The sequence below is a fragment of the Dysidea avara genome, chromosome 6 (genome assembly GCF_963678975.1).
Source record: "Dysidea avara chromosome 6, odDysAvar1.4, whole genome shotgun sequence".
NCBI classification, from domain to species: domain Eukaryota; kingdom Metazoa; phylum Porifera; class Demospongiae; order Dictyoceratida; family Dysideidae; genus Dysidea; species Dysidea avara.
This window is the reverse complement of record NC_089277.1, coordinates 34,694,209-34,719,555: the sequence shown is the minus strand read 5'-3', so window position 1 is coordinate 34,719,555 and position 25,347 is coordinate 34,694,209. Positions and strand designations below refer to the sequence as shown.

General features: G+C 36.9%; 2 protein-coding genes across 2 annotated transcripts in view; one reads left to right on the top strand and one right to left on the bottom strand.

The window, feature by feature from the left end:
* LOC136257839 (uncharacterized) overlaps positions 1–4,362 on the top strand; it is a 196,625-nt gene extending 192,263 nt beyond the window's left edge. Inside the window, exons 6-7 of the mRNA XM_066051141.1 lie at positions 690–954; positions 3,800–4,362. Coding sequence (XP_065907213.1) covers positions 690–954; positions 3,800–3,817 — 283 coding nt within the window. The 3' untranslated portion in view covers positions 3,818–4,362. The remainder of the gene's footprint in view (positions 1–689; positions 955–3,799) is intronic.
* The window catches only part of LOC136259428 (tyrosine-protein kinase JAK2-like), a 61,696-nt gene extending 37,263 nt beyond the window's left edge, over positions 1–24,433 (bottom strand). The window contains exons 1-7 of the mRNA XM_066052916.1: positions 24,236–24,433; positions 23,930–24,002; positions 23,821–23,882; positions 21,177–21,320; positions 20,299–21,123; positions 16,277–16,435; positions 13,106–13,933 (exon numbers count right to left, since the gene is read on the bottom strand). Of these exons, the coding sequence (XP_065908988.1) occupies positions 13,106–13,933; positions 16,277–16,435; positions 20,299–21,123; positions 21,177–21,320; positions 23,821–23,882; positions 23,930–24,002; positions 24,236–24,433 (2,289 nt within the window). The remainder of the gene's footprint in view (positions 1–13,105; positions 13,934–16,276; positions 16,436–20,298; positions 21,124–21,176; positions 21,321–23,820; positions 23,883–23,929; positions 24,003–24,235) is intronic.
* Between the last annotated feature and the right edge of the window lie 914 nt (positions 24,434–25,347).

The following is a 25,347-nucleotide window of genomic DNA, read 5'->3' as shown; positions in this document are numbered from 1 at the left end:
AGAAAAACAGAAGATTTATTTGGAGTGGCCTTATATTACTAGTTTTATTCAAAGCCTGCAAAATACAAATCGGATCCATAGTTTGAAGAAAATGTTGTGCTGCATCTTTAGTGGTGTTTGCACTTAAACTGCTTTCATGGTTCAATCCAAACTGTTTTCAAACTGCTTCACTTTCTTCACGCGTTCACACCAGCAAAAATATAAACTACTTTCAAACAGAAAGCACTTATAATAATTATTTGTTCTAATAGTTAAGTAGCTTTAGCAGAATGGAGTTATTAATTTTGGTGATGTTTTTCTGGTTAAAAATGCATTGGAAAGTGGCGAAGTCTAGAAGTTTAGAACAAAAGGAATTAGCCAGGAAGAAACATGATTCGCGCTACCTGAGAAAAAGGCTAGCGAGGCTAATCAGGTGCAGGCCAGGCCGCAACTGAGTCCCTAGTGGGATAATACGTAGATAAACATTTAGTTTATAGCTGAGTGAAGTGGATTATTTCAAGTTAGTTCAATGAAGTGTGATGAGGAGAGTTTGGAATTTGGAAGAATATAATTGCATGTGAAATGACTGACGTTTGGTTATAAAGTTTTTATTTTAAATTAGTGATTCTGCAATTCAGAAAAATAATTATGAATAATTCTCTTAACACATATTGTGATAACTGATAACCTTGCCATTCTACCATTACTAGGGATGACATAGCTGGATTAACAGAGGCTAAGAGGCTGCTAGAGGAAGCAGTGGTGTTGCCGTTATGGATGCCTGGATACTTCCAAGGCATTAGGCGACCATGGAAAGGAATGCTAATGATGGGACCTCCTGGAACAGGGAAGACATTGTTAGCTAAAGCTGTAGCTACTGAGTGTGGGACTACATTTATTAACGTGTCATCGTCAACTCTGGCCTCCAAACATCGAGGAGAATCTGAACTGTTAGTGAGACTATTGTTTCAAATGGTAAGTGTGTGTTACTGTTATGTACATGTGTGTGCGTGCGTGCACGCGCGCGCGTGTGTGTGCATGTGTGTGCTTACGTGTGGGTGTGTGTGCGTGCGTGCATGTGTGTGTTGTATTGTATTATATGCACATTTTGGTCTGGCTTTTTTATGAATGTTTTGTGCTAGAATTCCATGGATGCATGACTCCTACTACATGTACATATGATAGTTAACATATCTGCACACCAGTTTTCAACTTATTCCAGCTGAGGTGGTTCAAATCACATCAGAAGGTGAGTTGAAAATAACCAGTTTATAATAAAGCACTTTTAAGTGCGAACGAATTAAACTAGTTTGTGACCAGTTTGAAAGCAGTTTATAGCGACAGTGCGAACATTCCTTTTGGCTCTCTGAAGAAGTTTGTATTTGTTCTACAATTGCACTGCACCCTTAAATACCACTTTGATAATTTGTGTTACTAATGCTGTCATTCTTACTAGTGTTGTAAGTGCGCACTTTGTTTCGGTTACATTTTGTCCGTGTTTAGTCTCATCTGCTTTTGAATACAAATTAGCAAGCTTGCTTTTAATGATGAAAATGCAGTAGTACATACTCAAGGAACATGGAGCCATACCCACTTATCAGGAATGTAAGCTGTCTGTGAGCAACATGGAATCATAAAAAGCATTAAATCATGGCAGTACGCAGCCATTTTGTCTCGAAATTCACTGCTATAGATACTATACAAATATTTTACATGGCTCTATTATTAGGGGCCATGACCAGAGGAGGATAGAATCGGTTAAGCGCTGTTATAATTAATTGTGCAAAATGCTAGTTTGTGGGATGAACTAAATTGCATGGATGATGTGACTAAGTGTGGCATCATTGTTTTGTTGAAAATATCTATACATACCTCGTTAGTGTTAGCATATGTGACCGAATTTTGGAAAACCGTCGATATACGCACAATAGTACTTTTGTAATAAAATGCATTTAAAAACTATGGGTTAAAAACACAAGCTCCAGAAAAAAATTACACAAGTTTTATCGTCTCACTGGTGGGCGAATTAAGCCTAGAATGGATAAATCCTGGGCATCATTGTGTTTGCCTGTTCATAGGGAGTACAAAAATCTTCCATATAGGAAAGGATTTCAAAGTTACAAATGTTTGTTTACGTTGCGGTGATGAAAGAATTTACTGACGATCGTATTTCAGTGAATTTGCCTTCCTTCTCGAACACACAAGCATGCCTGGAGCAAAAACTATACCTTGGTGGATGCACAAATTCATGGCGAACACAATGAGCAAAGATTAAATTCCGTGCGCTGTTGTATCAGTAAGTTATGATGGTTTATGTAAGCACCTGTAGATTCTTTTCTTGATAGCTTCTGTACATATCAATTTATTTGCTCCTCCGGCTGTCTAGTGCTGTATTTCTAATGCTGCTTAACTTATGAAGCTGAAACTTAGTTAGTCCATTCCTCTGTTCCTGTAGAAAACAAAGAACAAATAAAATGCATTTTGAAAATTGTGTGGATATCGACGGTTTTCTAAAATTAGGTCACATATTATGCATGAAAGTGTGTTATCAATTGCACCCAGAAGACTAAGCAATTTTACAAAACAAAGTATATCACCGTAGTGCTTACACGAAGTACAATTTAAATATCTATTGATCCCCAGTGATCCCAACCGTTTGCTAGTTTTGTATTGTGACTATTGAGGCTCACGTGAATTCTAAATGAAGGTAGCCAATCAGTGTGATATTTTCAGGCAGCATTTCCGTTTTCCTCTGGGCCATGACAAGGCATGAGAAATTTTCAGTGTTAATTATGTTAAGTGGGGTTGAAGGTGAAATTTTTGACTTCTGAACTAGTGTTGCCATGATATATCGATACATCAATAGTATCGATAAAACAAAGTGGTGATATGATATGATGTAGCCAATCAGTTATATTGATGGTTGCACAGTAGTGGCACTACTTAATATAATGATGTAGGGGAGGCCAGACATATGGTGTTTGACGTTTAATTAAGTTGTGTGTTGATTATGTAGTGTGGTAAACAAGCCAACTCCAAAGTAAACTGGGAGGTTTTAAGGTTTCTATGTAGTGCTAGTCACTTGTCTCAACTGAAAAGTAGTAGCAAAATGCATTTTAAGTAGCTTTTTCTTGTGGTATACATCCAACTTGAAGTTAAACTTACAATGAAGAGTATGTATATGTTTGTCTTGCAAATATTACAGTTAGTTCTATGTCGTATAATATATTATTTGACATAAATCCTGGTGATATATAATATAGAGTTTTTCTATATCATGGCAGCACTATTATATACCATTCATAAGGATTATGTGTACTGATGTCATTGTTATAAATCCCCGTTTATGATTTATTCACTGGGACCTGCAAGGAAGGTTGTTGGAAGCTTGTAGTGTAGGGAGTCAGAAACTTGAATGAATCAATATATTTGGGCAGAATCAGTTCACCTTCAAATAATTGTACTGGTTATTTCACCAACTTAGGAGGAACATTCATCTCTTTTTCACTTGTACAAAACCAATAATGTATGGGAAACAATGAGACTAAACAATGTAAAATCAACCCAGCCATTGGAGATGCGTGCATACACATAAAGTTCAGTTACATGTTTGGAGATAAGATGAACGACAACTGTTAATGATTAATTGAATATTGAGGTTGTGCTGCAATTAGTTGATACTTGCTTGAGGTCTGGCCGGCTGGTGCTACTTTATAAACATAAAAATTAATTTCTTGTCCATATGTGACCTAATTTTAGAAAACCTTCGATATATGCACATTTATCAAAATTCGTTTTATTGGTTCTTTGTTGTCTACAGGGACAGAGGAATGAATAGACTGGCTAAGTTTCAGCTTCATAAGATAAGCAGTGTGGGAAATACAGTAGTAGACACCCGGATAAGCGAATAAATCAATATGTACAGAAGACACCGAGAAAATAATCTACAGGTGCTTACATAAACCATCATAACTTACTAATATAATGGTGTATGGAGTTGAATCTTTGCTCATTGTATTCGCCATGAATTTGTGAATCTATCAAAGTATAGTTTTTTGCTAAACATATTCTTCTGTGATCTGGAAGGAAGGCGAATTCATTGAAGAAAGATTGTCATAAATTCTTTCATCACCGCAACATTAATAAACGTCTGTAACTCAGAAACCTACCTGTGTATGAAGATGGAACAAGGATTTTTAACTCCCTATGAATAGCGGAACACAATGATCCCCAAGATTTATTTACTGGAGTGTCAATTCACCAACCAGCAAGGCCATAAAAACTTGTGTAAATTTTTTTCTGAAACTCGTGTTTTTTACCCATTGTTTTTAAATGCATTTTATTACAGATGTACTATTGTGCGTAGATCAATGGTTTTATAAGATTAGGTTGCATGTATTGATTTGCAATACCTACCAAATCTGACTAGTTAGTACAACCTGTAATTCTGATATACTACCCCACAACTTGATTGCTACATCCATGCATAATTTTCCTTGCTCCAATTTAGCAATATGTACTTTCCACATGCAGCTGCCTTTGTAAAAGGCTGTGAAATAGAAGAAGTCTTCAAGCAGCCTGGTTAATTTGAAGGTATAGATGGACATAGCTTTATTATTATCGAACTCCTTAACATGTGATACCTGAGAATCTCACATGCACATACATACATATGGGGTCTAACAAATCTAGTCAATATGTGTATTAATCACTACATCGATGTTACAGAATATTCTACAAGTCAGTGATTACTGTGTACAACATAAACTTCATAGTATACTCTTTAGAAACTTTTAAAACTATGTGATAGCATTTATTTTTCAAGGACACTATTTTGCAGAGTGCAGACTTCACAAGTAGCCAAAAACCCCTTTCAGGTTTTCTCATGTAGGCATATACAGTAATGTATAAGTATTGTACTGATTTCTTGTGTATAAGCAACTGGATATGGCATCCCTTCTTGGCTTTCCAGCTCACTAAACATGATTCCAACAGCTAATCAAGTAAATACAGTACATAATGCAACTACTGTAACCCGATGCTCAGAATATAGTGAGGCTGAAAATCATGATCAAGGCTGCTCAGTGGTGTAGCTAGAACAAGACTGACACCAGGTCCTAGTGCAATCAGTGGCATAGCTAACCAGAAGGTGATGCACCCCCACAGAATACATAATGTCATGATTGTACAAAAAGGCTAATGACCCAATGATGGGCTAGCCATATGGTGTAGTATTAGCAAACTTATATCATAAGTAGCTGTTTTATTTACAAATTGCTATCTATGTAAGTATAATGTAACCACCGCAGATTGAGCCTCATCTCACTCTCATGTGTCTTAACTGCACTCCAACTTATTTGTCCATGATCAAGTAGAGCTATACATCACTGGCAGTATACAATTACTTGTTCTAATGCGTTATAGCTATTTACAATAGACAGTCCTGGCCACACTGATTTCGTCCACTGAATTTAGTGAATTACCACTTAAGATTCCAGTTTGACTCCTTTTTAATTATCTCTATTTCTGAGTAATCCCCTCTACTTTAATATATAGCAGACCAACTCTCTCAACAATTCATCACCTTGTAGTGCAGTTTGTCAGTGGCTCAATTGCAAAAGATCAACTGCCTTTGTTTAAATGCACTATCACGTGAGTAAGCTAGTCTAAAAATAGAACAATAATTAGTGTGAGTAACTAATATTTTTGTTGCTTGTAATCTCAAACATGGACTATCCTTTTGTTAACTGTTGCATCACACGTTTGCTAAATGGAGTGAGTGGAAGTGTTGAAGAGAATAGCACTGACTGGCCATTTGACACAACTGTTCCCATGTGCTAGGACACATGCTCAACATTGTTTACATGGTCTGAACACTACAGCCTAATTTATGCACATGAAATTTAATTTAAGGGACATGGTAGTTTGTGCTTCGATCAAATCAACCAATGGTCCACTATTGCTCACTAAGAGATACTCTAGAGTATAGACCTAACACCAGTAAGTCTTCTTCGCTGTTTTGTTCAAATTTTTGATACTCTCCCACAGTCCGTGACGGTTGGCCAAGCCTATCTTGGTGTCATGGTATACAAAATGTCTGTTTTCAATCTAATAATTTGCTGACACCCGGGCCTGGGCCCAGGTAGACCTGGATTTAGTTACGCCACTGAGGCTGCTGGATTGTAAAGGTACAGTATTAAATGATTCAAGAATGTGCTCACAGTGGTTGGGACTAGCTGTCACTGAATATTGCCACCACTACCATATACCAGAAGCTGGTTGAGCCTGAAGGATGAGGGAGCATGTTAACTGCGCATACTCACAATGTAAATGGAAAAATTAACATGGCAGACATTTATATAGTAAAAATCATGACGTAGTACAAATACTTGCGTCATTATCTTGGAGTGCGTGGGTGAATTCATGGAAGAAAGTGATGTGGTTTAAGAGATTACTGTTTAAACTACTATTTATAAATTATGTGAATTTTGCCGTTTACAGAGTTACAAGCTCCCTCATCCTTCGGACTTGGTGAGTTCAGTCTTGCATAAGCTTTCCCCAGCAAAATAAAGTAGAGCAGTAAAACTCAATTTACTACCAACATCTAAGTCATTTTGTTAATTTATACACTAGTACTAATATACACCCCTTTTTACCACATCAAAAGAATTTTGAGTAAAGTAGAGCAGTGCTGCACCACTCTTTAGGGAAGCCCCTGTGCATATACCAACTGCTACGTATTCACCACAGACTTGTGCAAGTGAAAGCCCTACACATTTACACATTTTATCCTAAATTCTCTGGACCTAACCTTGTTTTTTGTACCCACCACTGTTCTCTACCTGGGTACATCGCTGATGATTAACAGAACAGGCAGTATGGTGTTAGACCACTGGATAACAGATGCATCCAATTCACTGTGGTGGAGCTCTACACAGATGTTATAGCAAAAAACCATTACTATAGACAAGTAAAAAATCTTCAGTGCACTAAGTAAGCTACCTATTGCAAAATTAGTGGCATGCATGCAGACCTTCAGTGTTGGTCACTGTTCTGAAAGCTAGGTACCCAGAGTCTAACAGTACAGCTCTCAATAGTCACATAGAGTCTACTACACATTCAGTTCCCCCGTTTTTATTAGCGATTTGTGACACGTTCTTACAAGTGTCCTTCTATCCTTCCATGCCTTCATTCCAAGTTTCACTGAGCCATTGAGTCACGCAAGTGTTTTGAGAAGACAGGGCGACACCGGGTAAGAAATGTCCATCCATCTAAAATCTCGTCCGTTGTTCACAACATCTTTAAAGATTAGCACCACACTTAATACAGAGGGATGGGCAAATTGAGTGTAGTGAATTGCTTCAGTGTGATCCTTTCCTTCTCCACAAACAATCTTGTTTTCCGTTAATCAAAGTAAAATAGTAAGTTCAAAAAACATGAAAAAATTTCCAAGTCAAAAGTGCATCCAAAAAAATCGCCCTATCCCACTCAAGATGTTACTTACTCCCACTAGTTCCTGCATTCTATAGAGATGTGTGGGAGGAAGGGAGTGCCATTAGGGCCGGAGGAATAAAAAAAAAATTATATATATATAAAATAAAAAAAACTGGTTCCTGCAACCTAGTTTGAGTTTGGTAAAAAAAATATTGGTAGTGTTTGTAACAAATACCGGAGTAGAAAGTGTTAGAATGATACAATAGAAACTAAGGTTGGAGCCAGGGTTTCTAATACATCATTAATTTAACACCTCCTACAAATTTTATGGCTGGAAGTTACTGATACTGACGTATTTCTTAGAAAATGGACAGGGGTGAAAAAGTCATTAATAATGCTTTCCCAATTCAGTGAAGAGCCCTACAAAGGCTGCAATTTTGTCAGGAGGCAACAACATGATGGAATAATAATGGCAAGAAGTTTTTTAATAACCAATTTTCATTGTCACGTGAAGCAAAAATTACCGCACTCAAAAGTTTGGATGGTGGGAATCCACAAAAATTTTCTTCTCCAGAAATGTTTTATACAACATCAAAAGAATCACTTCTTTATGCTTTTATAGTACTCAAACAGAATCGTTTTGCAAATTTTGAAAGAGAAATTTTGGTGAATAGCTTCCAATCTACTGTACCTGATGAAAAATCCCACTGTGTAGTATTTCTCAACACTTAATGTTTTGGTTATACTGCTGGTGGGTAGCTAACTGTGGATCAGAATAAGTTAAGCAAAACAGTTTGCTGCATTCAAAGTAAAAATTTTAAATTCATGCACATTTGCTTAGCTACAACTGGATTGATATCTAATTTATTCTAGTGCATATGGTTTTGTATTCCTTTGCAAGTTGTCACTACAGAGCTCCCTGCACCTTTCATGATTGTATGATTGTGGCACTGCAATCATCTGTGGAGTCATTTGCTTTTTAAACTTTAGTGTAAGCAATCAATTACCTACACCCTTATTTCCACAGAATGTACCTTCACTTCAAACATTCTTCAAGCACAATTTTTGGCAGAGGTATTCTCCTGTATATTTTCATCCTGTGCCCCAAGTTTGATGTCAATTGCTGCCTCTGCTGACAAGTGACAGCCTTACAAGGTGCAGAGTTGAAGTAACCAGTTACTGGAACTATATGTAACCGTCTCAGAAAAACCCGACTTATTTCCACAATTTCATTTTTTATTATCTAAGCAAGTCCAAAAACGGATCACCAAAGTTCCAGCCTTCTGTGGTGAGTAGTTTTGTAATTATAGCACTAGACAGTAGGAAGAGCAAGATAATCGATTTGCACAGCGACTATACTGAAAATAAACTATAGGTGCTTACATTCGCAGCCATAACTTCCATTTGGATTAGTCTACAACACTGCAATTTGGCTAAAATGTTTGCCATGGATTAGCACATCAGCCAAGGTATAGTGTTAGTCACTTGCACATATGGATATGAAAGCAGTTTGGTAGAAGAAATGATCATGATTTTGTTTACATTAATGCATCATAAACAAATGCACATGACATACAAACCGTTGGAGCTACAGAAACAAAACAAAGATTTTCTAACTCTCCATGGGCAGGCGAATAAGATGGTGTATAGTTTAAGTCTTCCTTGTTTGAGTACTGACCTGATAAATACTTGTGTATTTTTCTTGTAGATGTGTGATTTTACAAATCATGTTTAAATTCATTTTTGTCAGTATGCATGCTTGTGTGAACAAGTCTGGTTTTTGTTGAGATAGTCACATATCTTAATTACCAGAATGCACAGACACTTGCATGTTCAATTACCAGAACACTATCTAAGCACCAAATAGATTGTTACTATACCAACACCATAAAAAAAATTCATAAAACCCTACGAAATTATGAGTGTCTAACTGAATGCACACACAAGTCCAGCACATCAGATCATGTAATGTATGAGGAACAATTTTCGTCATAAAATACACACATACATTGCTTGATAATCAAACACACAATGGTCATTTAAAGGCTCTACAGTAATTAATAGTGGAACAACCTGCTCCCAATCAATTGTAAGTTACTCTCTTTGTTCTTGATCTCTTGGTGGTTCTAGATGCTTTGTAAGGGAAGCATGGTGGCATACCGGTTGTAGAGATGAGTACTAGGTTTCCTATACTGCTCAACAGTTGGCTAGATGGTAGTACACTATTCTGGACCCAATACAACTGCCATGTCATCTTAGCTTACGCCGGTTCAACTTCGAATTTCGACTCAAACCATACCATCTGTGTTTTTTTGTAAAAGTTTCGGTGAGCGCTAGCTTTGATCATGGCTTGATTCATTTCCTTTACCATTTGGTTACAAACATTGAAGTAGAAAAATTAACAGTAAACTGTCATGAGCTCTCAAATTGACAAAGAGCAAGTGCCATTAATGGTGCAGGCTGAACTCGCTTCTATAACTGCCCCAAATCTATAGTATGGAAGTTACACAAACTGTTAACCTTTGTCCATTCCTTTATTAGCAGAATTATAACCATGAACAAGCATAGCACACTCTTTATCAACTATGCCACTCCTTTGTACCACAGAATTAAACCGTTTTGATTAGTATAACACCTGTCCCATATTGAAAACATGTATTTCTGGTGATTGAGTCAATCAGATAAATGATTGCTTATGCTATACATGTTTGTAGATTTAATTCTACAGTCTTAATTGACCAAATGACTTAGTGGTACTACTTAAAATTAATGCAGCACTTCTCACTTTACTCTTAATAGTATTCAATGATGGTGGATGTACATGTAAATACAGATTGAGTGTAACAAAAATCATATATGTGACCGTCTCAGCAAAAACCTGACTTATTTGCACAATTAATTTTTAAAAAATTCCTAGCATTTTCTGCAGTGCCAAGGAATGGATCATCAAAGTTTCAGCCTCCTGTGGTGAGTAGTTTTGAAATTATATCGCTAGACAGCAGGAAGAGCAAGATACTCGATTTGTACAGCAACTATACTGAAAATAAACCACAGGCACTTACATTTGCAGCCATAACTTCTGTTTGGATTAGTCTACAACATTGGAATTTGGTTTAAAATGTTCACCATGGATTAGCACATCAACCAAGGCATAATGTTTACCTTGTAGTCACTTGTGCATATGGATATGAAGGAAGTTTAGTAGAAGAAATGACTAACTTGTAAGGTATGTGTACTAGAACCAGTGGCATAGCAAACTCAGGCAAGCCAGGGTATTGTCTGGCTTCAGACTACTTTGTTCCACTGTCAGCCACCCAGAGCAATTAAGGACATGGGTTGGATTAAAGTTAGCTACTCCATTATTGTACAAAAATAGATAGCACAACTTACACAATACTAACTGTGTTATTTTTTCCAATGTTTTCTTTCCGACTAGTCAGTGGACAAAGATGGGTTTATCAAGAAATTTTTCATATGAGTAACTTAAATAATAGGAGGCAATGAATAGTCATGTGATTACAAAAAAAACGCACAGCATTGCTGCATTGTGACAAAGTGTGAAGGAGAAGGATTGGTATTAACTCTTCTAATATAGTGGGATGGACAGTTAACATTTGAATTGTTTTGTGTAACTATCTGTGTAGTCACAACTCGGATCAGAGAATAGAGGCAAGATATTTGACGCATTATAGCACCTGCCTAGCTGCGTAGATACTACTTGGTGATAGCTCAAATGGTATGGAATGCTTTTTCAATCAGCAATTGTTTTCTTTTTATTTCTTCATCACGTGATACAACACTAAAAGTACCTCGTGCTTTAACTCAGGATTCTTCCTAGTCTGGTATTAAGACACATAATATATAGAGACAGTAGAGATTTATGTAGAAGAAGGCCAATAGCTAGCTAGCTTTCACTTAGATTAAGGATAAAGTGTCATCTTGTATACAGTAGTGTAGGTAGAGTATATGTATACACATTATTAAAATGCTGTATTGATGTCCATATGAAGATGGGCAAGTGTATGTGTGTTGCTTGGTTGAATGTCTTATCCGCCCAGTGCCCTGGCATGACAAAAAAAGTCTGGCTATGTCACTGGCTCAAGCTAAATTTAGGAGAGTATGCGTATTTTTGGAATTTCCATGGATTCCAGTATACTGCCACCTTAAACTACCAGCTCAGTAGCATTCATGCTTTTAGTTTCATAAACTTAAGTCAAAACTGCCACCAAATTTTATCTCAGAACTGAAGCTTATTTTCAAATATTCTTGGGGAGCATTATTATAGCCTAGACCTTATACTCTAAACTAGCTACTTCTGTGTTGAGCTCAGCAAATTTCAGTTAAAATTGCTACCAAATTCAATCTCAGAATGTTATGTTTCAAATTTTTCTTGGGGATTAGCCTAGACCTTATATTAATATACTAGGTCTGTTTTCTAGTTCAGTAGCTATATAGCTACTATAGATTAACATTCATACTTCCAGTGTTAAACTATTAAAAAATTTCAGCAAAAGTTGCAACGACATTCAATCTCAGAACATTAATTTTTCAAATTTTCCCTGGGGGAGGCATGCCCACAGACCTCAGAGAGCTCGTGCTTCACATTTCGCACTTCACAGTCACTTCTACAGATTTAACTGTGAAATGATTTATTAGGGTGCTTTCATTCATATTTAGCTAAAATAGCTGTAATTAAAATGTCTCAGAATGGACCCTGCCCCTGATGGAAACTAGTCAGCAAATTTTCTAGAAACGCCCTTGCCTACACCTGCAGATATACATGGACCTTTAATTCCTAATTCAGTTATGGGTATCTACAGACTGAAGCAGAAATTAAATAATGTCCACTAGTATATCTCCCAAACTTTATTTCTTTGATTTCTACAGCCTTAAAATTCCAATTTTTTTCCTTGTATTAATTTTGTTTTATAGTTTGATCTCTAGTCATGTACATTGAATGTGGTTTTGACAATCAACGAACATTCTAGCTTAGCACTTAGGCTCCCTCCTTGTGCTTTGCTGCCTAGACAAATTGTATTATACTATACAATTTGACAAGATTTTGTTTGGATACTATCATAACTCTGCACCATGTATATAGCTAGCTATCATGTCGTTACTCAAAGTGACCTTTTGCTCATTGCTCTACACTCACACAAAAGCACTTCTACAGTGCATTCATTACACTACAACACTGCTCTCTATTGTTTTCCAGTCAATATATTTTGTGAAGTATCGTGTACATATTTACTTGGCTCAGTGTGATCAATGGCTATTTGAAATTGGCCACCACTTGATGCTTAAAAATGATCTTTAAGTTTTTATTAATTTTTGAAAAAAATTGCTGGCACCACTCAAGTGCGACTACTAATGAAGTTGTGGCATTCACCAAGGAAATACGGTATTTCACTAGAGTGGTGATAACTGGTGCATTATACTGTCAATAATAGTTGTGTAGTGCTGATATAGTACTAGTATTGGCTCAATAAAACAATTTTATTTGCAATTGTGAAGCTTTATGGCTTTAGTCACTTCAAGGCTTCCCTGTTAGCATCAATTAAAATTTGTTATGTAACTACATTCAGGTACCTGTAATGGAGGTACTCAGATAATTGTTGGACTATGCTCCACTAAAAATTAAAGCACCTGCATCTCATAAATTTACAGTCTATTAGTAATAATTATCACTTACTGTCTTTTCCAGTGAACTACACATCACACTCTGGGGAGCTTCTTTAGCAACTACTACTGCCTTACATATTGTATCAATTGAAGGTCTGGCCATTCTGATAGTACTCAAGCATTGTAAAATTGTTGACCACAGTAGGTGATATTTGACTTCAGATAACTCTTCCCTTCTTTTCATCATTTTTGAGTATTCTGTTTTATCAGTAGGAGAAGGAATTTTCTGCATTGCTACTTGGAGAAATAAAACTCCCAAAGAATATATGTCTGATGATTCAGTACAATAAGATTTATCTTCTGTGGCTTCAGGTGACAAGTAAGGAACATTGACAAAAGTTATTTTAGCACTGCATGGTAGTATATGTGGACAGGTGTAGTCTGCAATTTTCACTCTGCCATCATCACTTATCAAGATATTACGACCATGAAGATTAGAATGTACCACACTAATACTGTGAAGATATTGTAAACCTTTAGCCATGTCATGACACAACTCAAGTTGCTTATGTACAGCACATTTTCCCTTCAAACGCATAGTAAAATTGTCCAAGTTTTCAGTCAGCAATTCAGACAATAGTATTGGAGGATTATCAGGACTCAGTTGTAAAGCTGCTTCAAATGTCTCAATATTTGGATGATTATAACATGCAAATTTGATTGATTTATGTTCAATCTTTTTAGAGAATTGTTTAATTTGTTCAATAGAATTGTCAGGATATCCAGGGATGAGATTGTTGTGTATTATTTTACCAGCATACGATTTTCTGTGATCAATAAATTTATAAACAGTTCCAAATTGTCCACTTCCCAATGCCTCTTTTTTAACTAGCTGTTCCTATACAATTAATAACATAGAAATAAGCAGTTAGTGTATCAGTTACTAAGAGAATATGTGCAGCACAACATACGTACATATCAAGTGGATCCAAAACTGACATAACTATATATGTACTCACATTTACATCATATACTAGTAGCTGTAGGTCAATCACGATCATTATACAACAACACACTACGTTTAGAAATGCAAGTTAATTTCTTTCAGATATAATTTTAAACAATATTTCACAAATTCAAGTTTCTTTGAGTGTTGCTCCTTGCATGACTAAACAAAAGGTAGATTGAAAATGCACAAGAACAAGCCAATCATTTAGTTTACAGTAGTACATAAGCAATATGTAGGTAAAAAAGCAACAAGTGTAAACTGTATGGAGCTGGATGATACGTACATGTAGCTTTGGGATAGGCTTGAGCCAGTTATGCTTTGAAAATAGTCTATTATGCTTTTGAGCAGTGCTCAAAAATCCAGCCTATTGTGCTTCCTTATGCTTTAGAGTTGGCTGCTTTATTAGAGTATATCAGCCGTTCCAGACTGCTGTAATAGAGTAAATGACTGCTCTATTAGAAAATCTTGATCTTATTTTTGCAAAGTGTGAGTAATCAGCCAAGAAACAATAAAAATAGCATTGCACATTTTCTTCATATGAAAGAACTATGTTTATGTTATGCTGTACTTTTGGCATCACATTGTGCATTAAAAGTTTTGAAATTTGTCCTATTATACTGGCTTGATGCTTTTGCTAGCCTATTATGCTTGAAGTTTGCCGGAATAATTGGCGCAAGCCTACTATGGAATTGGGTTGGGTTCGACCAAGGTGCAGAAACAAGTATGTGGACATAAACCATACCTGGTCTCATAATACATGTTACGTTAGAACTATGTACCTGAATGAATATATTCTGACTAACAACTTGTATCATTGGCACCTATCATTACTGGTAATAATTGTGTGTATTGTTTTGGTTACTTGAGTGTTATTTGGAGCCTTGAACCATCTTGTTTAGCAATATTCACCTTTTTGTGCTGCTAGACACCAATTTATCATACATAATAATAATTGCAATGTTTAACTTACATAAACTTTTTCTACTGTAGCCACCCCGGTAAGAACAAAGCTGTAAAACTAACAACATAAAGGAAGAGATCAAAGCCAGCACCTCCATTATTACATTATTCAGCTCGAAAAAGACTAGGAGGAAGTAGCATACAAGTGTATATAGATTATTAAATGCTCTGGAATCTCCATGATCTGCAAGTACTGAGATATAGAATGTTTAGTGTGAGTGCATGGCGAGTAAAGCATGGGATGGATTGTAGTCCATGAAAGAGTGCCATGTTGCTAACCACAATTTATTTGGTTCTGCCTAATGTGTAAATCTAGATGAGGCATGCATTTCCCGGGTATGTACTGTGGCTGTAGCTAGTAACTCCAGATGAATTATTGCTTAAGAGAAAAGGCAAGGAAGCAGCAACTAAAGAGAGGATGTAGTAAGAAGACTACAAACCAGCCATTGTGAGCTAGCACAAAGTTTCAAAACTAGTAAATTTTCCTTTCGTTGTTGTACGGTACACTGTACTGTATGTAACTTCAGTTGGAGATGTGCTGGACACAACTACATATGTGGCAGATGGGTACATGAATGATGTATAGATGAGACAGTACTTGACAGTAATGGACAACAGAAATGTGTTGATAAATTTACACAGATGATGTATATCCCATGCTGTGTAATGTTTGTATTTTTCTGTGGTAACCCTGCAAATCTGTATTAAACGGGGTTTGTAGAGGCAGAGGTATTGCAAGTATTATAACTATAAAGCACTGCTTGATTATTAGTATCATTGATCAATAGTACATTCCTCATACTGTATGCTGGTACATTATCATTAAATGGAAAAAAGTACTTTACAGAAGAAGAGTACAGTGTAGATGATTCTAAAAACCCAGCGGATGCTAGCAGACTGTTCCTGTGTGAAGTCACACTCAAGGTACAAAACTTGGGGGTAATAGTTGTTCACTTAAGATAAAGCCAATCAATATTGTTTAAGTATGGTGATACAATCATGGTTAAAGTTACAAGTAATAAAAAAATATTGAAGTAGCAAAGGTTAAAATTTGGTGTCTGCACAGCTGGAGTTTGTACACCTGGTCACAAATGTTAAATGTGATTGATGTGTAAAATCTGAAACTTCTTCTTAAATGCCATTGTCCACATTGCACCCATGTTTGCATTAAATACCAAATTGGATTCATGTGCATATCTGCTTAAAAATCATTCCTCTTCTTGATGTTCACCATTCTTTAAAATTAGTTTATATTATCTACTTAGCACAAACCTGAGAAAGTATTTCTTTTTGCTTTTTTACATCTTTTTTGGGAATTAACTTTTTAAGAAAAGTTGTATGTTCTTCCTTCAATTTATGTATTTCTATTTTCCTCTCCTCCAACTGTGAGCTCATCTCAGCGATTTCTTTACTGATATCTTTTCCTGTGCCCTACAATATGTAAAATGCATTGTGTCAATGGTAAATTCTACTTCAGCATAGCTAAATTATTTACATATCAACAATGTAATAATATTATGTGACAATTGGAAATAAATTGGAAATATTGCAATAAATTCAAATTGCAGTTTAATTAGCAAAAAAAAAAGTAAGTCACTACAAGGACATAAATGAAAAAACATACACGTCAATAATATTTCACACAATTTCCTGTAGTAGTATAGTAGTTGCCAATTGATAGGAGATTTGAGGAGTGTAGTAGTATCAGGATAATCATGTAGGGTTTATTTGCACTGTACATAGCTTGGGAATTAGCTATGATTTACAAGGATGGGTTGGATTACAGAAGTCGCAAGTATATTTTTAATATAAGGTTATGCTGGCTCCCTACGAAGCCACCTAGTAGCAATGTAAAATTGATACTCATCAAGCCAAATCTTTACAAAGGCCAAAAACTTCAACACGAGGTGGCTCTCAAAACCAGCACTATGTGAATTTTTTTGAGATTTGGAAAAGAATGGTCTGGTAGTGTAGCTACTGAAATAGTGACAGTACTTTGGCTTTGGGTATAGAGTGATTAGGAATTTACACAATAAGTAGCGAGCAAATCAACAGGCGAGGAACAATATGCACTAAAAATAAATAGCTGTGCTCTAAGTAGAAGTCCACAAGCATGCACAATGAACATGTTTTGTACAATCACCTTGTGCTCTACTCAGTTACCTGCAGCTGTATGCTGTATGCCATTAAGAAGGACAAGACCACCTTAAACAAAATGCTACTAAGAAGCCTACCATGGAGAAGACGACCAAGAGGAAAAGTCAATGTCATCACTGGCCACCCAAAAGAGAACAACATATAGCAGTAAGCAAAGCGAAGGCAAATGACAAAAAGCAAGGTCCTTAGTATTACTTTGCCAATCAACCTCAACCAAGGGAGAAAATCTGCCTTGACTGGAATGACATTTCCAGTCCCAACTGTCCTTACCCTGACTGAGAGTTCAAGCACTGCTGCTGCAGATGTGTGTTCAATTCTATAGTAATATATAGACACCAAACACAATGGCTGTCCTGTGTCAACAAGAAAAGAAATGCTGTGACCCCCTTATTGGTGTTCTGCTAACACAAGCCACTAACTAACATTTCAATATTATACTGTTACATATAAACCTTGTTTATAATGTACGATATTCCCTTTTCTGTTTACACATCCTTGCTAATCAAAGTCAGTAACCTAATAATAATCAGGTTAATCATAGATTCATAATGGGCCAACAGATAGCTGGACAGTAGTACTTTTTGGTAATGATACCCCATAGGGCTGACATTTTGCACATATAACAATTATACTACAACACCACACATAATTGCTTATTATCCTCCCTCAAATGTGAACATTCCTGAAGTGGAAGCAACCATGACTATTCCAGTGTGCACATCACACAAGGATTGGATACTGAGATGGACATCACACATCGATCAGTAGTGCGGCTAGTGCCAAAGATGTAACTTATGTGCCACCCACAGCCACTGATATCACAACTCCAATACTAATGCACAACTGGATCTCCCTGATAGCAAACTACCCAAAACCAAGAGGTTAACCTCCTTTTTCATAACAGATCCAATTCATGGTTTCAGAAATTATTAACATAATTTTTCATAAGCTCTAGAACACCCTGAGGTAGTAATTGGCAGAAGAACTTTCTCCAAATCAAGTAGCGTGCACATACCACAATATCTGGGCCTCACTGATACACATAAGCTGTTTCAGAGTCATACCCAATAACCATGCATCATCAAATAAATGGAGACTATCATTGATTTGTCCCACCCACCAACTGCAGTGTTTATGATAGTATCCCAAAGCCTTTGTGTTCCTTGTCTTACATCACTATTGACTCTGCTATCAACCACATTTTACAGCTTGGACAAGGAACATTATTGGCAAAGATTGACATCAAACATCCCTTTAGATTACTCCTGCTGATTGTCACCTACTGGCCAAACCAGATACTTGTAGACACTTGCATTCCTTTGGGACTGTGACCAGTACCCAAATTCTTCAATGTCCTAGCCAATCTATTATCATGGATCCTGGAGCAGCAGGGAGTAACACCTCTTCTCCCCTACCTAGATGATTTCCTCCTGATGGCCCCTCCACAATCGTCTTAATGCCAAGACAATATACTTGTCATCAAACAGGTGTGTTCAATGCATGGCATACCACTAGCTTTAGGGAAGGTCAAAGGACCAACAGACTCCCTGACCTTTTTGGGAATTACCCTAGACACAAGGCAAATGAAGAAACATCTACTGGCAGAAAAGCTACACCGCATCTGCATATCAGTGAGTTCCTGGCTATGGAAGAAAAAAGCCACCAAACATGAAATATTCTCTCTTGTTGGACTTCTTCAACATGCCATTAAGGTAGCCAGCTCACGCATTCTTAGCATGTATGTATGCCACTTCCGCCACAGTAAAATGGCGCTCCTTCTACACCAGACTCACCAAAAGCTTTTGCTCAGACTTGCAAATGGTGGCACATGTTCATTAATGTAACGGCATTAGTTTCTTTCACAATACCCCCTCATCTAACCAGTGTGACTATCAGATACAAACTAGGGTTGTGGACCACATTTTAATGGCAGGTGGTTCCAGCTCCCTTGTTCAGCTGACTGGGCTTCTATCAGCATAATGATGAAAGAGCTCTTGTTCCCATTGTGCTATCCTGTGCCATCTGGAACAAGACACTGTTGAAACACGAAACAGAATTCTGGTGTGATAACCTTAGTGCTGTGGAAGCAACAAAGAAGGGAAACACCATGGCAATACACCTCCTTAGATGCTTATGGTACATTTGACATAAAAAATATTAGTATCACATATACCTAGTGAAGTGAGTACCTCAACAGATTTTCTGTCCAGGAATCAACTTGCACAATTTTTGAGGCTTCACCCACAAGCTTCAACCAGGCCAGCATTTATCCCATCAGCTCTGATAACTCTTATATCACCCAGATTGGAAATCTTCGACATTTTGACGTAATCTCCACAAATTGCTCCCACTCAACGATTGACTTGTTAGAACCTCTCCCCTTCTATCCATATTGTACACATCTTAATTAATTGTATGCATGCACATTACAACAGTTATCATGTACACAAATAAATGAATAAAAGTACAAAACTGAAATTGAAAAAATAAAAATTAATTCAAGAACAGTAAAAAGAACACTCAAACATCTGTCACTTTTACAGATCCTTGGGTGAAAGGTCACCTTGAATTGTTCCCTTTCTATAGCTAAAGATAGTAGCAGGGAGGAGAGACTAATGCTAACCTTGCCCCAGACATCTCACTCCCCAAGTATCTGTTTTAAAAAAATATTCTGATATTTAATGGCTTACACCTTCCCACTACAATAAAAAAGAGAAAAGGTATCACAAAATAAAATATCCCACAACTGTCGAGGCCTTATGCTATTACCAAACCCCTCCACAATCATTTGATTGGGAGGAGTCTGTAGCAATAGCTGCAGGGAGACTGAAGAAGGACCAACAGACAAGCAGCTAGGACCAGAAGCAGAGTTGCAATGCAGCTGTGGGTCAGTACAGTAAGGTGAGTGACCAACAGTAATGACATATTTAATGACATAATTATTTAATGGTTCACAAAATAGTATCAAGTGAATATTTTGCTTAGCTATTCATGATGCTGGTTGTACCAAACATGATTATTATTATTATTATATCCTACTGATGGCGCCAATATGATTTATTATACTAGGATAGTACAATAAGCAACTCGATTCATCAAGACTGTTTATTTTAAAAGCATTACTTTATACAACTTACTATCCATTTTAATGAAGCACACATCACATCTTGAGGAGTTTCTTTAGCTGCTGCTACGGAATCACACACTTGATCACTAAATGGTCTGGCTGATTTAGTAGTATTCAAACACCAAAGAAGTGTAGGAAACAATGTATTATGTTTTATTTGACAAATTTCTTCCCTTCTTTTTGCTACAATTGAGGATATTGTTTTATCAGTTGATGCAGGAATTTTCTGTGTCACCACTTCCAGATAAAGAACTCCCAGAGAGTAAATATCTGACTGAGCACTGTACAGTGATTTGTCCTCAATAACTTCAGGTGGAAGGTAAGCAACATTAGCAGGGGGAGTTGTTCTACTTGTTACTACTTGTGGGCTAACATAGTCACTAATTTTAGCCATTTCATCAGATGTAATCAGAACATTACGACCATGAAGATTAGTGTGTATGACACCTCTTCTATGAAGGTATTGTAACCCTTTAGCCATGTCATGACAGAGTTCAAGTTGGCTGGAATCTGTGCATTTACCCTCCATTCTCAAAACAAAAGTGTCTAGGTTTTCAGTTGATAACTCGGAGAGTAGGATGGGTGGACTCATTGGGTTCAATTGTATAGCTTTTATAAATAGTTCAATGTTGGGATGATCATAGAATAGAAATTTGTCTGTGGTCTGTTGCATTTCTACTGATAATTCAGCTAGGTCATCGAAAGTAATCTTGGGGTGTCCTGGAAGGAGACTGTTGTGTATTGTTTTGCCAGCATATAATTGTTTGTGGTCACTGAACTTAAAAACAGTTCCATACTGACCACTTCCCAATGTTTCCTGCTGGATTAGCTGTCCCTATATATGATAAGATATAAACACTACACTAATGTATTTTGTTAAAAGGTTACCTGTAACAACCATTCTCTCTTGGTTGTTATGTCTTTAGGAATATAGTGTTTAGGAGATTCAACTTCTTGTTTTATGGCTTTGATTTCCACATCCTCCATTCCTAACTTTGAGCTGAGCAATTCTCCACTTAATTTACTTTTTACCTACATAAAATACAATACAAAGTTATAATAGAATCCATTACTTCCAGTCCTGCCACTGATCTGTATTATACAAGTATAAGAAAAATTGAGAATTTTATACTAGAGTAGCAACCAATGTATATGTATAGTACTGCTGCAATAATTCCATCACTGTAGAACAATAAGAAATGAGCATGAATATCCCTACTATGCTATGGAGAATCAAAATGTACAGTAGAAATATTCACTTCTTATTGTTTTACAGTATATATCTGGACATTACGTACTACTCCAATGCAGCTTGTTTCAGTGTTTTTTATTACAGTGGTACTACATTGTCCCTACTCCAGTTTAAATACTGCATGGTTTGTGAACTTTTTGTCAATTCATGACCACTATTAAATGGCTAGCTACCCTCACATATCATACATTACAGTAGTACTTCATACAGTACGGTAGTACTGTATATTAGGGATCATGAAGAATTGGGTTTTCCTAGCCAAAAAGAACTCTTCACCTGCAGATACACTAGTGAACATTTAATCCCTAATTCAGTCTTGGTCTTGGGGTATAGACTGGATTAGGGATTAAATGTTCACTAGTGTATCTGCAGGTGTAGGCGATCTTCCTTGTTTCCTTACTTTTTTTTCTATGATCCCTAATCAAACTTAAAATTTCAAATTTTTCCTTTAATTATAATAGAGTTCAGCAGTATTAAAAAATTAGTAGTTGGTATCGATACTACAAAAATATCATGGTATACCAATATATCATTCTAATCAAAGAAGTAGGTAAGTTCAAGTTACAAGTAACAAGTCAATTACAATACTTGAAATAAAGGTAAAAATCATGCAAGTTTCAAAAGCTTGAATTTCTTGCAAGTCAGCTATAATAGCAAAGTTATAGCAATGTAAGTTGTAAAAGTTCTATTTAAGGTTTGTAGCTAAAAAGACCAACATGTTTACTTTATCAGGTTTCAGCAATGTGCGCTTCTTCAAAGCTATATTTTCTGAGTAGCTGACTATCCTCTCCTTGCACAAATGCAAAGGTGTTTTTTTTGCAGACTACTTGGTGAACCTTCCACCACTCAAGTGGATCTAGCTCTGAATAGGGTAATGGAAATCTTTCATACTCTTCTTTGCTTTCTGTTCTGGTGTCAAAGGTTCACCTAGTGGTACTTGCATTTCAGATACTTCCTTCAACCAATAAGACAGTTTAGGTTTCTTTGTGAGGTTGGAGGAGTTAGATGCTGATGATATGCATTCAGAAACTTCTGTGGCTATTGGTGGTGTACTACCAGTGCCACTGGCTGGTTGACTTCTATGATTTTGATACCTTCTCTGGCCAATCGATCGATTACCACAGTAGCACTCTCAATATACATTGATTAAATCTAGTTAGTGCCCAAATTTGACAACTCATTAATGTCCAGATCATCATATTATGTGACCAGATTTTACAGAACCGATCCAAATCACACATCAGGCAAAATCAAACTAACACCTCCAGTGGATAGCTACACTATTGTACTAGTAGTTTTGACATTCAGTACCACTCAAACTACTCAAGGCTGGTTTCAACAGACGTCTTTTCTGGGTGGTGTGTAGAGCTCGAGTGGCGGTTTTAGGCCTTGTGAAGGACCTGGCTTGGCATGAACTGGTGGTTTACTGGTGGACAGCCTGATAATGTTGGCCAGACATTTTTCTGTGGATTGTGCTACATATCAGCCACTAGGCAGCCAGCACAGCCCTGTAATCTCATCTCTGGACTCCAATCGTAGTCTACCTCCATTTTGAGGTATAACCCTTGCCTACCCCACCACTCCCACCCTCCACTCCCCACCACCCCCACCCTCCACCCCTTTTTGAGCACTCGTGATACTATACTTCGCTCATCCAACTGCTCAGATTTTCTATCTTATTTGGTGGGAAACTCTACAAGCAGCTACAAGTACTGGAAGTGGACTGAAAGGTACTAGATTGATGCATCTTTTGTGTAAATTTCATATGCGTGCTTGCTATCCTTGAAAAGTTATGCAGGCTTGAATTCTTTAAAACCATGTGTCTTGAAACTTCTAATGCACGATTTGGATCATTTTTCCAAAATCCAGTTATTGTTATTTTGCAGGTAATCCCAAACTTTACCTTTACTGCTTTTGGTTAGATTAGTATCACCATCACACAACTTTAAAGTATTATTTTCAAAATATGTGGAACTGGTTTTATTGCAGACACTGTGATCTTCATTTCACCTGAAAGCATATTGATAAAATCTTCAAATGGCCCAAGAGCTGCTTGCATTGATTCTAGGACATCCAAGTCTTGCCATGTTGGTATGAGGTGGGCATTTTTTTATGATCAGTGGCTAACACTTGCCTTATACAGGCTCCCTGCTCGAGATTCCTTTATCAGGTTTCAGCAACGTGTGCTTCTTCAAAACTATGTTTCCTGAACAGCTGAATATCCTTTCCTTGCACAAATGCAAAGATATTTTTCTTCCAGCTATGTGAGAACGTGGATACAAGTTTCCTACACAGGCTGACAGTACGCTTGACTCTTGAATCATCCTTAGTTGAACTAACCACTGTAAGGTGTAAGCAGTGACCAATAAGTGCATCCACATAAGTCTACTTGTAGCAGCACATGTGATGTTGCTGCCATTATCTGTTGTTATGCAGACCTGCCATTCTGTTTCCACCTTCCACTGCAATGGTCAGTGTCTCAGTCATAACCTCACAAAGGTTGTCAGCAGTGTGATCTTTTGGCACAAATAATGTTTGTAGACATTTTGTTTGCAGAATCCAGTTATCATCAATGAAATAAATGGAGCAACTTAAATAAAGCTCCATAGAAGAGCTTGACCACATATCTGTGGTTGCTGCAAAATACTTGGCTTTATTAATATTGCTGGCAACATGCTCCCTGGTTTTCTCATACAGAACCAGACATGTCCTTTGCAGAGCCAGACATGTCCTTTACTGTTGTGTAGATAGGAAACATTTCTTTTGAAATACAATATGTCAGGGAGTCCATAATTTCACACCATTGTTGTGAGATCTTCTCGTATTTCTGAGCTTTATTGGACAATTCTGGGATGGATGCCTGGTCTTGAACATGCATGTGTACTCTTGTCATTTTCCTTTGATTTCACCTTTTATAACTTGAGTACTTGCGTGTACTGTGCAGGGTGATGAACTCTCAAATGCAACAGTAGATTAGAAGTGTTCCCCCCGCTAGCCTGCGCATTACTGTGGCATCGACGGCAAACAGCTATGTCACTATCTATCACCTTGTCTTCACCATCGACACAGCTCATTGAACTAACTAACCACTTGGAACCAAGATATGTGTATTCCAATACCTTGGTGCAACTAACAGTGTAAACTGGAGATCAAAGCCATACTGTGAGCTATGGACACAATAAGGATAAAAGTAAGACAATAGTGCACATATTAATTATACAGTATATGGTTATCAATATGCCAAGGGTTTCTTAATAAGTGAATTGGAAGTGTTTCTGCAAAAGAAGTAGGGCCATAACTGTAGCCACTTTTCTGCTACACTTGACTAAACGCAACAGGCAGTCAGTTGAAAATTTTGTTGAACAAATTTTTATTAAAATTATGTTGCAACTTGACAAAATAGTTTCCAGTTAATCTGAAGACATTTTTGGGACAAATTGTATCCAACCAATGCTGTCATGTCAAATCAAGGCAGGTATTTTGGTGACAATTTATCATGGGTCATGCCCACACCTTCATTTCCCAACTATACAGTACTATCATACTGTATGACTGATTATACAAGTACACAAACAAATTTGGAATTTTCAACCAGAGTAGAGACCATAGCACATTGATAAAAAGTACTAAAAACAAGCTGGAGAAGTGCATGATATTAAATCACAGTAAAACAATACGAAGTGTTATATCCCTACCTTATTTTGGTATCTTGAGCACAGTAGTGATATAACATTTCTTATTGTTTTACTGTGATTTAATATCATACACTACTCCAGCTAGTTTTAGTACTTTTTATTGATGCACTAT